This window comes from Pristiophorus japonicus, chromosome 6, assembly GCF_044704955.1.
Source record: "Pristiophorus japonicus isolate sPriJap1 chromosome 6, sPriJap1.hap1, whole genome shotgun sequence".
NCBI classification, from domain to species: domain Eukaryota; kingdom Metazoa; phylum Chordata; class Chondrichthyes; family Pristiophoridae; genus Pristiophorus; species Pristiophorus japonicus.
In genome coordinates, this window is record NC_091982.1 from 13733218 (window position 1) to 13749869 (window position 16652).

At 44.7% G+C, this 16652-nt stretch overlaps 1 protein-coding gene across 1 annotated transcript in view; it reads left to right on the plus strand.

Moving 5' to 3' along the window:
- Positions 1 to 16652, plus strand: part of med12 (mediator complex subunit 12) — a 190997-nt gene that overhangs the window by 81017 nt on the left and 93328 nt on the right. Inside the window, exons 14-17 of the mRNA XM_070882632.1 lie at positions 1801 to 1893; positions 3241 to 3414; positions 5328 to 5472; positions 13927 to 14045. Coding sequence (XP_070738733.1) covers positions 1801 to 1893; positions 3241 to 3414; positions 5328 to 5472; positions 13927 to 14045 — 531 coding nt within the window. The remainder of the gene's footprint in view (positions 1 to 1800; positions 1894 to 3240; positions 3415 to 5327; positions 5473 to 13926; positions 14046 to 16652) is intronic.

The following is a 16652-nucleotide window of genomic DNA, read 5'->3' on the forward strand; positions in this document are numbered from 1 at the left end:
CTTGGCACATCTGGCTGAAGATGGTTGCAAATGCCTGGTCTTTTTCACTCGCATGCTGGGCTATGCCATTATTGAGAATGGAGATATTCATGAAGCCTCCTCCTCCCATTTATTGTTTATTTGCCCAGCTCCTTTAACGACCAGAGGTGGCACGGCCACAGAGCTTTGACTTGATCCATTGGTTGTGAGATCACTTCGTTTTATCTATAGTATGCTGCTTCTGCTGTTTAGCACGCGTGTAACCCTGTGTCCTAGCTTCACCAGGTTGGCACCTCATTGAACCAGGATTGGTAATAGAGAAGTGAGTGATATGCCAGGCTGTGCGGTAACAGATTGTGGTGGTATATAGATCAGCTGGTGTTGATGGCCCATAGCACCTCATGGATGCCCAGTTTTAAGCTGCTAGACTGTTAATCTATTTCACTTAGCACAGTGATAGTGTCCTCAGTGTGAAGACAGAACTTGGTCTCCGGAAGGACTGTATGGTGGTCCCTTATACCGGTGCTATCATGGACAGATATTTCAGCGACAGGTAGATTGGTGAGGACAAGGTCAAGTAATTTATTCCTTTGTGTTGGCTTTCACTGCAAATAGCTATGTTTTTCAGGACTAGGCCAGCTCTGTCAGTGGTGCTGCTACCAAGCTACTCTTGGTAATGGACATTGAAGTCCCCCACCCAAAGTACTCTTGCTATGCTCAGTGCTTCCTCCAAATATGTTCAGCATTGAGGAGTGCTGATTCATCAGCTGAGGGAGGGTGATAGGTGGTAATTAGCAGGAGACTTCTGTACCCATGTTTGACCTGAACCCATGCGATTTCATGACGACTGGTGTCAATGTTGGGGACTCCCAGGACCACTTGGTCCTCTGATGCTGGGGATCAGCTTTGAGGCATTTCTGCAATGCTGCCAAGACTTGAATATTTTCTTGTGACATATTGACCAAAACAGCTCACATTACTTAATATGTGCTCATTTAAAAAAAATAGTTTTAATGTTGGAAGTTGTTGGACAAGACAGATTTTCCCATAATTCTAATATATAAATGTCCGTTAGTTCCATATTCAAATTTGGCATGCAAAGACAAGAGTTCCAGGTTACTTTATTCAATAAGATAGGCTGGCTGGTCTTGTACCATATTATTTTTGTATGGAAATTAAACTTCTCTATTCATAATATAATGAACTATTTAGTTTCCAGGATGGCCACCTTTTGCTTCATTAAAATTGGATGGAGATGGAGCCATACTTTTTAAAAACCTTTGAATGTGCAAAACAAGTCCACTTTCTCATTTGCAAAGCAACCCTGCTTGTCTATACACTCCATTTTTTAAAAATACAGCTGTTAAGAAATGGGTGTTATCAAAATTACTTTGCAGCCATTCCTGAAATTGAACTGTCTGGTTCATAGCAAGACTGGTAGCCACCCTACTGCTCTACTGGACATGACCAGACCACTGTTAAGCCTCTAGCCTTGCCACTCTGAAAGCAACTGCTAGAAGGTATATCAACGTAATCTGGATTCTCTCTCTTTCTCCTCTCTTTCACTCTTACCCCCAGGAAACTGACAATGGACCGCTCATTAAAAAAAACACTTGGGCACAATTTGGCTGCTGCCTATGCTTTGCAACTGAGATTAGGAATTTAGCAGTAGGTAGGATACTGGGTACAACTCCTCTGCTGTCGCTCTTTGCCTACCGCAAAGCACCTGGACTGAGGTATAATGTTCAATGATTAATATAGACAAAAAAGTAGAAATCCTTGGGCAATTCTAACATTGGATTTCCATGTGTTTACTTGCAGGATACCGGTTTATTAGAAAATATGGACATAGATCACAATTCCAGTGCTATTTTTGAAGATGTGGAAAAGAATGAATTTAGTTCTGATTTCCCTGTAAGTTATTTTTACATTTGCTTTTGCCCATGTAATGTTACTGTTTCCCTATGTGTTATTCTACCCGCCTCTGTTTCTTGATGGGGGGGGGGGGGGGGGGGGAGGAATGTTCTGTGCTATTTTGTCTCTGGACCTCTGCCAATATATTGATTGTGAATACTGTTATGGCATTGCTCACAGTGGGAAAAATGATTTGGAGTATATTGGTGCATTCATTCTTCAGGTTTACTTCGTACTTTGAAGAGCCATCCATGACAATGTACAGTTCAGTTGAGCACAATCATTTAACCATCCTCTTATTTTTGGAGGATCACATAATACCACGTCGATAAAGGTTTTATAAAAATGCCTTGCAATACAATTAAATATTTTTCTGTTCTGTCTGTCTGGTTGTTGGGTTTATCACCGTATGGTGTTGATGCAAAATTATAAAGTACTCCGACAGTCTGTTGGACCTCCTTTGTACTTTATAAACTCAGTATTGAGTCCTTTGTGAAAGCAGGTGTTCCTGCCCAAACTCGATCATGAAAAAATTTATAGCTGGTGTGCGGAATTCTCCTAATGGCTGGAATGTGATTCACAGCCAGGCAAATCTCTGGTTCAGATGCAACACCTACAAGTCACAGGTTGATAGTGAAATATAACTGCAGACTCTGTATTGAGGAAAAAATGAACTCTTTCCAGAAACCTACCACAAACGGGTCGATAATCAGCAGTAATGACATTTGACTCTAGCAGATTTGTGAAGCCTGGTTAGTACATAATAAATACGGTTACTTTGAAATTTGTTTTCTGATGTCATCTGTAGCAGTACAGTTATTATTTCCATTGATTATATTGGTAGTGACTGGTAGTATTGAGCTTGATAGAAAGCCTTGCTCACAACTGTCCAATCAGCTGGTTTAAAAGTGACACCTTTTTTTTTCTTATTTAAAAGATGCTATTTCTCTCTCATTTCCACCTGTTTTGACCTCTCCCCTCTTTGCCTTTTTGAAGGCATTGATCCCCTCCTGGGGTACAGTTCCAAGGTTGCCAGACTGCAGTTACTTCAAGTGTGAGTTTTAGCAGTGAATCTCATTAGATTTTTTGACCATTGGAGCATCACAGTGGAGCCTGATTCCATGCAGAGCCATGCAAGGATTACTGGATAGCAATCAGGAGTGAGAACCATGGCTGGGTTTCAGAAAGTGCGGGGAGGTGGGTGGGAGGGTCGGGAGGTGTGGTTTGTTTGGAGATGGTATCCAGAAATATACAATTGCATGAAGTATTGTTGGAATGCTACACCTGTCCATGATTACATTTCAACTTCTCATGTGAATTGATTTTTCCCCCCCCCATGCTCTACAGATGTTTTCTCCTCCCATGCACTGCGAATCCAAAGCCAGCCCATCCCCAGAAAAACCTGCCTCAGAAAAGGACATGAAGCTATTACAGAAAGAAAAAATGAATGAAGCAGCGTTTCCCTCACCATATGACCAATCTAGGCATATACAGTATGCCACACACTTCCCTATTCCTCAGGTAAGTGGGAGGGGCGGGGGGAGGTGAGGATGAGGAAGTGTTTGTGTCGAACATGTTTGAGCTTTTTGTTGTTTTCTTTGTAAAACCTGCAGAGATCAAAAATCCATGGGCTTAGGATCCTGTTAGTTGTGCCAGGATCATTCGCTCCAGTACTGGCCCCACCGGAGTTTATGCAGTAAGTGGGAGGGCACCTCATTTGTATGGGACTGGTGGGGCATGCACCACTATGGACACATCTTGGACCTTCTGGTCTGTATGGTCCTGTACCATACCAGGCAAATGCCTTTATCCACTAAGCTATCAGTGTAACATTTATTACATTGCATACTCGACTTTCTTGCCCTTTTCCAAACCAAGTTCTTGTTCCTCACTGAGAATAATGTTCTTAAATGCTAACTGGTAGATTAAGCATGAAAAACATTATAACTCGCTGGTCAGCAGGCATTAATGCCTACAAATAATTTAATTTGAAGATTGTAGGGGTATCTGGTAAGAGTGGACACTCTACTGGCATTGGTGTAATTAAAGCATTTATAAATATTTTTTGGATGGACTTTGGGTAGTGTAGCAATTTAATCACTGGCTTTTCATCTCTGGTATCTGAGTTAAATTCCAGATGATAAACATTTCTCTGCTGGTTGTAAAACATATTTAGACAACCACAATGCAGTTCCTAGTGGGCATGGGTCCATTGTCGAAAACTGCCACTAACTGAGATTAAATTGATTGCATTGGAATAATGTTATTTTGGTGAAGTATGGGGTGCTTTTCTAGGTTGGAGCTGAGGTGGGGTGCTGGGGCAGAGAGGAGGAAGCTTTACTCTCCATCTAACCCATACTGTACCAGACCTGCTAGTGTTTGTTGCAGTTCAGAAAAGGTTCACTAGGTTGATTCCGGAGATGAGGGGGTTGACTTATGATTGATAGGTTGAATAGGTTGGGCCTCTACTCATTGGAATTCAGAACAATGAGAGGTGATCTTATCGAAATGAAGGGGCTTGACAAGATTGATGCAGAGAGGATGTTTCCCTTGATGGGGAGACTAGAACTAGGGGTCATAATCTTAGAATAAGGGGCCACACATTTAAAACTGAGATGAGGAGAAATTTCTTCTCTGAGGGTTGTAAATCTGTGGAATTCGCTGCTTCAGAGAGCTGTGGAAGCCAGGACATTGAATAAATTTAAGACAGAGATAGACAGTTTCTTAACCAATAAGGGGTTATGGGGAGCAGGCAGGGAAGTGGACCTGAGTCCATGATCGGATCAGCCATGATCGTATTAAATGGTGGAGCAGGCTCAAGGGACCGTATGGCCTACTCCTGCTCCTATTTCTTATGTTCTTATGATTGGGTGTCTGAAATAAAAGTGGTCCATTCCACAGCACTGACATCCTTCACCTTTTTCAAATGAGCACAAAATTCATATATAAAAGATTTAATGAATTCTCCAATCTCTTATTTTGTTTAAAAAACAATTTAAAATCTTTGCAACTTCAAAACATGGTATAGTGTTGTCTCAACATCACTGATGTGTTATTGCAGCTCTAGTCTATATTACACAAAATTTGGTCAGATAAATCTTAAACCTGTCGAGAAATAGCAAAGCCTTGAATGCTGGAAATTTGAAATAACCTGTTTTTCTTTCAGCAACTGAAAGAAAAACAGGTTAAATATCAGATGGAATCCTTCACTACATCTGAAACAGTAACCCATCTTTTGCTTTCAGATGCTGATTGACCTGCTGTGTATTTCTGGCATTTTCTGTATTTATTTATTTATTTACTGTTCCAGTATTTCTCATAAGCGTGGTTTGAAAAGGAAGCCTTTAGTTGACGCAGCAAACTTACTACTGTGCCTACATTTAATGTTTGTTTCTCCTGGTCTCTCTTTTCCCCTCTCCGTTATATGGAAACAGGAGGAATCAGCAAGTCATGAATGTAACCAGCGCTTGGTGGTTCTGTATGGTGTGGGGAAACAACGCGATGAAGCTCGGCATGTAATTAAAAAAATAACCAAAGACATCCTGAAGGTTTTGAACAAGAAGAGCACTGCGGAGACTGGTAGGCAGTGCTTGTAATATATTGGGCCCAAATTTGCCCAGTACAAATTTCTGGCGCACTCACCAGAGGTGCGGCACTTTTGTAGAACTCCAATGGCTCCAAAATTCTTCGGGCTGAGTTTGGCCGCTCCACAGCCCCTCTCCATGGTGGCATGGCGTGGCAACTGGATTCAGGGGTGGAGCCAGGTCCCAGTGCTGAAAACGTGGATTGAGAACTGGTTGGCAGACAGGAAGCAAAGAGTAGGAATAAATGGGTACTTTTCAGAATGGCAGGCAGTGACTAGTGGGGTACCGCAAGGTTCTGTGTTGGGGCCCCAGCTGCTTACATTGTACATTACTGATTTAGACGAGGGGATTAAATGTAGTATCTCCAGATTTGCGGATGACACTAAGTTGGGTGGCAGTGTGAGCTGCGAGGAGGATGATATGAGGCTGCAGAGTGACTTGGATAGGTTAGGTGAGTGGGCAAATGCATGGCAGATTAAGTATAATGTGGATAAATGTGAGGTTATCCACTTTGATGGTAAAAAGAGAGACAGACTATTATCTGAATGGTGACAGATTAGGAAAAGGGGAGGTGCAACGAGACCTGGGTGTCATGGTACATCAGTCATTGAAGGTTGGCATGCAGGTACAGCAGGCGGTTAAGAAAGCAAATTGCATGTTGGCCTTCATAGCGAGGGGATTTGAGTACAGGGGCAGGAAGGTGTTACTACAGCTGTACAGGGCCTTGGTGAGGCCACACCCTGGAGTATTGTGTACCGTTTTGGTCTCCTAACTTGAGGAAGGACATTCTTGCTATTGAGGGAGTGCAGCGAAGATTCACCAGACTGATTCCTGGGATGGCGGGTCTGACATATCAAGAAAGACTGGATCAACTGGGCTTGTATTCACTGGAGTTCAGAAGAATGAGAGGGGATTCTGATGGGTTTAGACAGGTTAGATGCAGGAAGAATGTTCCCAATGTTGGGGAAGTCCAGAACCAGGGGTCACAGTCTAAGGATAAGGGATAAGCCATTTAGGACTGAGATGAGGAGAAAAACCTCTTCACCCAGAGAGTGGTGAACCTGTGGAATTCTCTACCACAGAAAGTTGTTGAGGCCAATTCACTAAATATATTCAAAAAGGAGTTAGATGAAGTCCTTACTACTAGGGGGATCAAGGGGTATGGCGAGAAAGCAGGAATGGGGTACTGAAGTTGCATGTTCAGCCATGAACTCATTGAATGGCGGTGCGGGCTCGAGGGGCCGAATATCCTACTCCTGCACCTATTTTCTATGTTTCTAAGGGCCCAAGTTTCGAGCCGCGCCTAGAACGGCGCAGTCCCGACCTGGACATCCGTTTTTCGCGCCACAAAGTGCACCTAAAAAAAACCTCCAGATTCTCCAGCTCCCTGCAGGTCCTCTGGCCCTCGGCGCAGCGCATGTGCATGGCCTCACTGGGGCTGCGTGAATAAGGCTCCTCCCACGGCCAGCTCCTGCTTCCTCCCGCTTCCCCCCGCCTCCGGACCGGACCCGACACTGACCCCCCTCCCCTCCCCGTCCCCAGACTGAATCCGACCTGACCTCCCTCCCCCCGACCTGACCTCCCTCTCCCTCCCTCCCCCCGGCCCGTTCAGCCTCCCTCCCCCTTTTCCTTTCCCCCCCCCCCCTTCTCCTTTCCCTCCCCCTTCTCCTTCCCCCCCCATCTCCTTCCCCCCCCATCTCCTTCCCCCCCCATCTCCTTCCCCCCCATCTTCTTTCCCCCCCATCTCCTTTTTCCCCCCTTCTCCTTTCCCCCCCCTTCTCCTTTCCCCCCCTTCTCCTTCCCCCCCTTCTCCTTTCCCCCCTTCTCCTTTCCCCCCCTTCTCCCTTTCCCCCCCCATCTCCTTCCCCCCCCATCTCCTTCCCCCCCATCTCCTTCCCCCCCATCTCCTTCCCCCCCATCTCCTTCCCCCCCCATCTCCTTCCCCCTCCATCTCCTTCCCCCTCCATCTCCTTCCCCCCCCCATCTCCTTCCCCCCCATCTCCTTCCCCCCCCCCCCCTTCTCCTTTCCCCTCCCCCTTCTCCTTCCCCCCCCATCTCCTTCCCCCCCCATCTCCTTCCCCCCCCATCTCCTTCCCCCCCATCTTCTTTCCCCCCCATCTCCTTTTTCCCCCCTTCTCCTTTCCCCCCACTTCTCCTTTCCCCCCCTTCTCCTTCCCCCCCTTCTCCTTTCCCCCCCCTTCTCCTTTCCCCCCCTTCTCCCTTTCCCCCCCATCTCCTTCCCCCCCCATCTCCTTCCCCCCCCATCTCCTTCCCCCCCATCTCCTTCCCCCCCATCTCCTTCCCCCCCCATCTCCTTCCCCCTCCATCTCCTTCCCCCTCCATCTCCTTCCCCCCCCCCATCTCCTTCCCCCCCATCTCCTTCCCCCCCCCCCCCCCATCTCCTTCCCCCCCCCCATCTCCTTCCCCCCCCCCATCTCCTTCCCCCCCCATCTCCTTCCCCCCCCCATCTCCTTCCCCCCCCCATCTCCTTCCCCCCCCATCTCCTTCCCCCCCCATCTCCTTCCCCCCCCCATCTCCTTCCCCCCCCCATCTCCTTCCCCCCCCCATCTCCTTCCCCCCCCCATCTCCTTCCCCCCCCCCATCTCCTTCCCCCCCATCTCCTTTTCCCCCCCCATCTCCCCTTTTATCCCCTTCTCCCCCCCTCCCCCCTTCTCCCCCCCTCCCCCTTCTCCCCCCCTCCCCCTTCTCCCCATCTCTTGCCCCATCCCTCCCCCTTCTCTCCCTCTGCTCCCCCCTCTCTCCCTCTACCCCCCTCCTTCCCCTCCCCTCGCTGTCAGAAACACAGACACTGACAGACAGAGAATGAGAGACACACAGACAGACAGACAGAGAGATAGAGACACTGACAGAGACACACTGCGGGGGGCGGGGGGCGGGGGGGGGGCCTCCCAGCACACTGTTGGAGGCTCCCGGTGCTGCAGTCGGTAAGTAGAAAATGTTTTATTTATTGATTAAAAAAAAAAATTATTTCTTCTTAATTTTGTTTGATTGATTTATTGGTTGATTTATTGATGTATTTATCATTTATTATTGATGGCTCTTTATTTGTAAAACTGAAGTGTTTAATGTTTGTAAACTTCCCTTTAAACCCCCCCCCTTCCTTTTCCCTACGCCTGATTTGTAACCTACGCCTGATTTTCTAAAGTGTGGACAAGGTTTTTTCGAGCGTACAAAAATCTTCACTTACTCCATTCTAAGTTAGTTTGGAGTAAGTTTTCACTGACGAAACTTTGAAAACAGGCGTAAGTGGCCGGACACGCCCCCTTTTGAAAAAAAAATTCTGTTCCAAAGTGAAACTGTTCTAACTGACTCGAACTGGAGCAAACTAAATGATGAGAATTCCGATTTCTAAGATACTCCGTTCTACACCAGTTGCTCCTAAAAAATCAGGAGCAAATCATGTGGAAACTTGGGGCCTATGCTTCTATGTTACAAAGCAATGCAGTAAGTCCCACCCCACTGCTTTTCCCCATATCCCTTAAATGTTTTCTCCTTCAAGTATTTATCCAATTTCCTTTTAAAAGCTGCTATTGAATCTGTATCCACCACCCTATCAGGCAGTGCCTTCCAAATCCTAACCACTCGTTGCATGAACATCCCCAGGTATCTTTCTTCTTGCACCCCCTTTAAAATTGTATCATCTAGCTTGTATCTTTCCTTATTATTATTATTATCAAAATGTGTAACCTCTGTGTTGAATTTCATCTGCCATGTGTCTGCCCATTCCACCAGCCTGTCTCTGACCTCTTGAAGTTTATTACTATCTTACTCACTGTTTACTACACTTTCAAGTTTTGTGTGTTATCTGCAAATTTTTTTAATTGTGTGTGCCCTGTATGCCCAAGTCATTAATGTATATCGAAAACAGTAGTGGTTCTTGTACTGAACTCTGGGGAACGCCACTGTATACCTCCCTCCAGTCTGAAAAACAGCCATTCACCACAACACTGTTTTCTATCCCTTAGATAATTTTGTATCCATGCTGCTACTACTCCTTTTATCCAGTGAGCTTCAAATTTGCTAACTAGCCTAATATGTGGTACTTTTGAAAGTCCACATACACATCAACTGCACTGCCCTCATCCACCCTCTCTGATACCTCATCAAAACTCAACATATACATACACTTTTATGCAGGAATCATTGGGGAACTATAGTGGATTTCTATCCCGGCTCTTTAGCCAGGAGGTTGGAAACTAAAAGTATCATTTACCGCTAACTGGCTGGGACAGTTGACTCAAAATATAACTTACGTTTGACTTCAAAGCCCACCTCATGACTTATCTCACACTCTGATAATTTAAATACTTGTTTTTTAAATTTCAATAATTCCTGAGGGTGAAGAGTGGTAGGATAGGGATTTATGGTTGTGATTGCCCACATAGTGGCATACTGACAGCTCTAATGTCTTCAGGAGGGGCAGAAGAGAGCCTGGCATATCCTCACATGGTGCAGAATTGCCCTGTAATGCATTCGCATACTGCGTAAAAAGAAATTGAATTTATATAGTGCCTTTCACAACCTCAGGGCATCCCAAAACGCTTTGCAACCAATGAAGTACTTTTGAAGGTCTCACAAACGGCAATGTGATTACGTCCAGATAATCTGTTTTAGTGGTGTTGATTGAGGGATTAATATTCGCCAAGACACTGAGAGAACTACCCTGCTCTTATTTGAAACAGTGCCATGGGATCTTTTACGTCTACTTGAGAGGGCAGATTTGTATGAAAGACGGCACCTCCAACAGTACAGCACTCCCTCAGTACTCATTGAAGTGTTAGCCTAGATTTTGTACTCAAGTCTCTGGAGTGGGACTTGAACCCACAACATTCTGACCCAGAGGCAAAAGTGGTACCAACTGTCTCACAGCTGACACACTTAGGGGACTTTCATAGGCCGGTTGCTCATCTTTCAGCCAGGTAGATTGCATGGTGCAGAGAAAAAGTGAAGCAGATAAGGGCATTTTACATTTAATTGCAGATTTGGGGTTCCTTGGCCCATTCCCTGCTCAACTTGATGGGCATGCATTTTCTGAGAAATGTAACAGTGCCTTGATGGAATGTGCTGGAAGTATTCAAGGCCACTCAAATATTCTTTTCCTGTTTCTGAATAAAGTGCATGGGGTCTGCATGTTGCTCTACTTTAACCCTTCTTACACTAGTTTTTTTTGGCTCTCATATCTCTGATCAATCTCATCGAGTCCCAAACGCCATACTTTTAAGTAGACAAAACCAAAATACTGCGGATGCTGGAATCTGAAATAAAAACAGAATGCTGGAGACCTCAGTGGGCCAGGCAGCATTTGTGGAGAGAAAAACAAAGTTAATGTTTCGGGTCACCAACCCTTCGTCAGAATTCCATACTTTTAAGAGTGCCTATCCTAGCTTTAAGATCTAAGAAAGTATTTAGTAATATACCTGGGATACCTCTGGAGGAGCTCTCTCAAGTCTTCCAAATCAATAGAGCCTCACGTCCAACCTGATTTTAAGTTTAAAATACGAATCAAATTTATTAAACAATGAGCAAGTGAATAATCTATCCAGACAGTGATATAATGCAATTATATAGCTACAGAAAGCCTATTATTTAATTCCTTGAATCGAAAGAACAATGAGTCACAATCTAATGCTAAGCTATTCTTTAAAAGATAACATTAACATGTAGTCCTTTTCTTGAAAGCTTTTCTGACTATGGGAGCTAGCTGGTCTACCTTTATCTTGTCCTGTTGATTGTATTTAGATTGATTCACTCAATGAACGGATCAAGTCACTTAAATACTCTTTTTCCGCTTGCCACTTTCTTAGATTCAAAAAGAATTGCCATATTTCTAACTGAATAAATTACACAGTTTGTATTTGTTCAAAAGTATTTTGGTTCCTCCTCAAACCTATAGTTCAAAATCTAAGTTCAACTAATCTTGTATTATATGTATCAAATTTGGATGGGACACAGGTTAATTTATTTTTTTAACTGCAGCTGAATTTAAATTCCTTTGGCCCGAAAATGAACAAACGGGTGCTAACCACAGGGTCCCAAAAATCATGCCTTTGCCATTTGGAGTGTGGCATAAGTGGCTGCCCCGGGGCGCTGATTGTATCCTCCTTCCCTCGATACATGCAGCCCCTTTGTCACTTCCAACTCTGACCATTCCAATGCTTTCTTGGCCAGTTTGAAAACATTCAACTTCGGCTCATTCAAAATTCTGCTGCACGTATCCTATCTGTTACCAAGGCTCACTTGCCATTGCCCCTATCTTTGATGACCTACATTGGCTCCCAGTCCCAAGTGCCTCAAATTTAGAATTCTTATAGTTGTGTTTAAATTCCCTCATGGCCTCCTACATCCTGATCTCTGTAACCTCCTCTATCACTACAACCCCATCCTCCTGCCCCTCTCCCCTGTCTCTCCATCTCCCTCTCCTATATCAAGACCCTCTTTTAAAAAAAAAATCAACCTCTTCGAGCAAACTTTTGATCACGACATATGGGCTATAGTTCCATAGATGCTGGCTACCCTCTGGTACCTTATCCAAATGGCATTCTTTATGTTTGAGGCTGGACAATGACTGTTTGCAGGCTATTCAGTTATTCACATCATAACAATCAGCATGATCTTGTACTCACCAACATGGATTATTAAAAAGAGATTCGTAGGGGATAGTGTGATTAATTCTCCCCACGACCACAGGGATGCTCCAACTATATAAGAATATTCCATATAATTTTATGGTCGCGTTAATTTGTACTGTAAAAATAGTCGCTCCTTGCCTCTGATTGGTCCCCTTGGAGGATAAGCCATACCCTGAAGTTTCTCTGGCATATGTAACTGGAACCGCCCAGCCCAAGTTCTCACTGACTTCGCAAATTGTAACTCGATCCACTTTGACTTCCAGAAGCCAGAGGATATATCTCCCCAGAAGCCACCAAGTGCCAGCCGAAGTCCCTTACCCCAGCGCAAGTGCTACTTGCCCCAGCGCAATGCTGCCTCCCCCAGCCGAAGTTCATTGCCTCCCAGCTTGCGTGCTGCTTCCTCCAGCTGAAGTCCCGTACCCCAGTTTAAGTGCTGCATCCTCCAGCCGAAGTCCCTCCTTACACCTGCGCAAGTGCATGACCTTACCCCCCCCACCACAGATGGGGCATTGTGTACGGATTGTTAACAGGCTTATTATATGAAGTGAATAGTGACAGTGTCGTGACTTCTAGATTTCATCCACTCCCCCTGAGTTCCCTCTCTCCCCTACGATCCCCCCCATCCATGTCTTTCTGTCTCTCTCTCTCTCTCTCTCTCTCTCTCTCTCTCTCTCTCTCTCTTTTCCGCCCCCCCCCCCCACCCCACCCCCGTGCCTCTCTCTTCCCCCAGACACACTCTTTTTCCATCGTTTCCCCCCCCACCACCTCCCCAAATACTTCCTTCCAGGCTCTCTTTCGCCTCCCTCCGCTCTCCAGGCTCTCTCTCCCATCCCTCCCCCAGGCTCTCTCCTCCGACTATAGAGACAGATGAATATCTCTGCTAAACATATTCTTAGGCTACTACCTGCAGCATCACTTCACAATCAGATAGGTCGCAATCCTTTGATTTGGTCATTGTATCTGTAAAACATGATGAAACAAAACAGGATTTGAAATTTCACGGGCCGCTCGGTGCTCGGGATCGGGGGCTCAGCAGGCAACGTGGTTGGAATGACACTTCCGGTTCGACGGGAGGATCGGGGGCAGACACTCCACAGATCCTGAACTGTACAAATAGTCACTTCATACTTTTATATTTTATATGATTTCAAAATGTCTGTAAAGTGGTCAACATCGTGTTTTTAAGAATGTAACAACTATCATATTGCCAAACAGAGCAATCGTATGTACCAGCAACATCTTAAAGATGGCTATGAGATGAATGGGTGGTTAATTTTTTTTTTCGTGATTTTGTTTGAGGGTGGAGAGTTGGTCAAGGTATGGAGAACCTCTGCTTTTCTTGGAATAGTGATGTGTGTTTTTAATATACACTAAACAACTAAAATAGGCAATTGGTTCATGGTGCACCCAAAAGGCAGCACCTCTGCCAATGCAACATTCCCACAGTACCGTGCTAGAATGTCAAGCAAGGTTATGCGTGTCAAGAGAGGTTATGCGTTTAAATCAGGGTAGCGAGCTTGAACCCACAACTATAGACGTAGGCGAGTATTATGAGATGAGCCAGTATGACACACACAATGCAGCACAGTTAAATAATTGTTGCTGGGAATTGTGTATTTGAAAAAATAAAATTGGGAATAAATGTTTATATTGTTTTAAGATTTAGTGAAGGTACAACTGAGAGAGTTAATCTGCTATGACGAGTGGTTACCTAGTTTCCCTTCACATGTCTTTCAAAGTTTCCTTACACGGTTGTGTGCTGTATAAAGCAACAGTTGACTCTTATGTGTTTCCTGCAGGCGGAGAGGAAGGACAGAAACGAAAGAAAAATAAACCAGAAGCATTTCCTACAGCTGAGGACATATTTGCTAAATTTCAGCATCTTTCACATTTTGATCAACATCAAGTTACCTCTCAGGTAAGGGATGGGACACATTTAAACTGCTGAACTGCATGGTGGGAATTGGCAAGTGCACTGTGCTATACACTTTTCTGTGACAGAAATTAAAAATGGTGTAAGCTAAACTTTTAAGTGTGCGATATATTACTTGGGTAGGCATCATAGAATCATGGAATGGTTACAGCACGGAAACATAGAAACATAGAAAATAGGTGCAGGAGTAGGCCATTCGGCCCTTCGAGCCTGCACCGCCATTCAATGAGTTCATGGCTGAACATGCAACTTCAGTACCCCATTCCTGCTTTCTCGCCATACCTCTTGATCCCCCTAGTAGTAAGGACTACATCTAACTCCTTTTTGAAGAAGGCCATTCGGCCCGTCGAGCCCGTACTGACTGTCAGCTAGTCCTGCTCCCTTGCACTTTCCCCATAGCCCTGCAAATAATTTTCCTTCAGATGCTTATCCAACTCCCTTTTGAAAGATAAAATTGGGTGTGCCTCCACCACCCTTTCAGGCAGTGCATTCCCGATCTTAACCACTCTCTGCATAAAAAAGTTTCTTTCTGCGTCGGCTTAAATCTGTGTCCTCTGGTTCTCGACCCTTCTGCCAATGGGAACAGTTTCTCTCTTTCTACCCTGTTTAGACCCCTCATGATTTTGAACACCTCTATCAAATTTCCTCTCGCTCTTTGCTCCAAGAAGAACAACCCCAGCTTCTCCAGTCTGTCAATGTAATGGAAGTCCCTCATTCCTGGAATCATTCTCGTAAATCTTTTCTGCACCTTCTCTAAGGCCTTCACATCCTTCCGAAAGTGTGGTGCCTAGAATTGGACACAATAGTCCAGTTGGGGTCGAACCAGTGTTTTATACAGGTGATTCATAATTTCTACACTTTTGTAATCTATACCTGTACTCATGAAGCCCAGGATCCCGTAAGCCTTTTTAACTGCTTTCTCAACATGCCCTGCCACCTTCAACGATTTATGCACACAACGGTTGCTCTATTCGTGCACTCCCGTTAGGATTATACCATTTAGTTTATATGTTCTCTCCTCGTTCTTTCTACCAAAATGCATCACTTCACACTTTTCTGCATTAAACTTCATCTGCCACATGTTCGCCCATTTCACCAGCCTGTCTATGACTTCCTGAAATCTTAGCACTCTCCTCCTCACTGTTCATTATGCTTCCAAGTTTTGTGTCATCTGCAAATTTTGTAATTGTGCCCTGTACACCCGTGTCCAAGTCATCAATATATATAATCATGAAAAGCAGTCATCCTAGAACCTGGGGAATACCACTTCCTCTAGTCCAAAAAATAACCGTTCACCACTACTTTCTGTTTCCTGTCACTTAGCGAATTTTGTATCCATGCTGCCACTGTCCCTTTTATTCCATGGGTTTCAATTTTGCTGGCAAGTCTATTATGTGACACTTTGTCGAACACCTTTGGAAATCCATGTACACCACATCAGTCGCATTACCCTCATCAACCCTCTCTGTTACCTCATCAAAAAAACTCGATCAAATTGGTTAAACACGATATGCCTTTATCAAATCATGCTGGCTTTCCTTAATTAGTCCACACCTATCCAAGTGACTGTTAATTTTGCCCCTGATTACTGTTTCTAAAAGCTTCCCCACTACCGAGGTTAAACTGACTGGCCTATAGTTGCTGGATTTATCTTTCCTCCTTTTTTGAACAATGGTGTAACATTTGCAATTCTCCAGTCCTCTGGCACCAGTCCCGTATCTATGGAGGATTAGAATATTATGGCCAGTACCTCTGCAATTTTCTCCCTCGATTCCCTCAGCATCCCGGGATGCATCCCATCCGTTCCTGGTGACTTATCTACTTTTAAGTACAACCAGCCTTTCTAATACCTCTATCAAGTTTTATCCTATCAATTGTCTCCACTACCTCCTGCTTCACTATGTCTATGGAAGCATTCTCTTGGTGAAGACCGATGCAAAATACTAACTTCGTACCTTTGCCATACCCTCTGTCTCCATGCATAGGTCTCCTTTTTGGTCCCTAATTGACCCCACCCCTCTTACTATCCATTTGCCATTTATATGCCTATAGAATACTTTTGGATTCCCTTTTATGTTGGCTGCCATTCTATTCTCATACCCTCTCTTTGCCCCTCTTTTCTTTTTCACTTCTCCTCTGACCTTTATATAGCCTGATTCTCAGATGTATTTGCAACCTGACATCTGTCATACGTGCTCTTTTTCTGCTTCATCATATTCTCTATCTGTTTCGTCATCCAGGGAGCTCTGGCTTTAGTTGCCCTACTTCTCCGCCCCCCCCCCTTGTGGGAATGTACCTCGACTATACCCAAACTTTTCCCCCTTTAAAGGCAGTCCATTGTTCCACTACAGTTTTGCCTGCCAATCTTTGATTCCGATTTACCCGAGCCAAATCCGTTCTCATCCTACTACAATTGGCCTTCCCCCAGTTAAACATTTTTATTCTAGATTGCTCCCTGTCCTTTTCCATAGCTAATCTAAACCTTATGATACTATGATCACTGCTCCCTAAATGTTCACCTACTGACACTTGCTCCACTTGACCTACCCCATTCCCCAGAACCAGATCTAGTAATGCCTCTTCCCTCGTCGG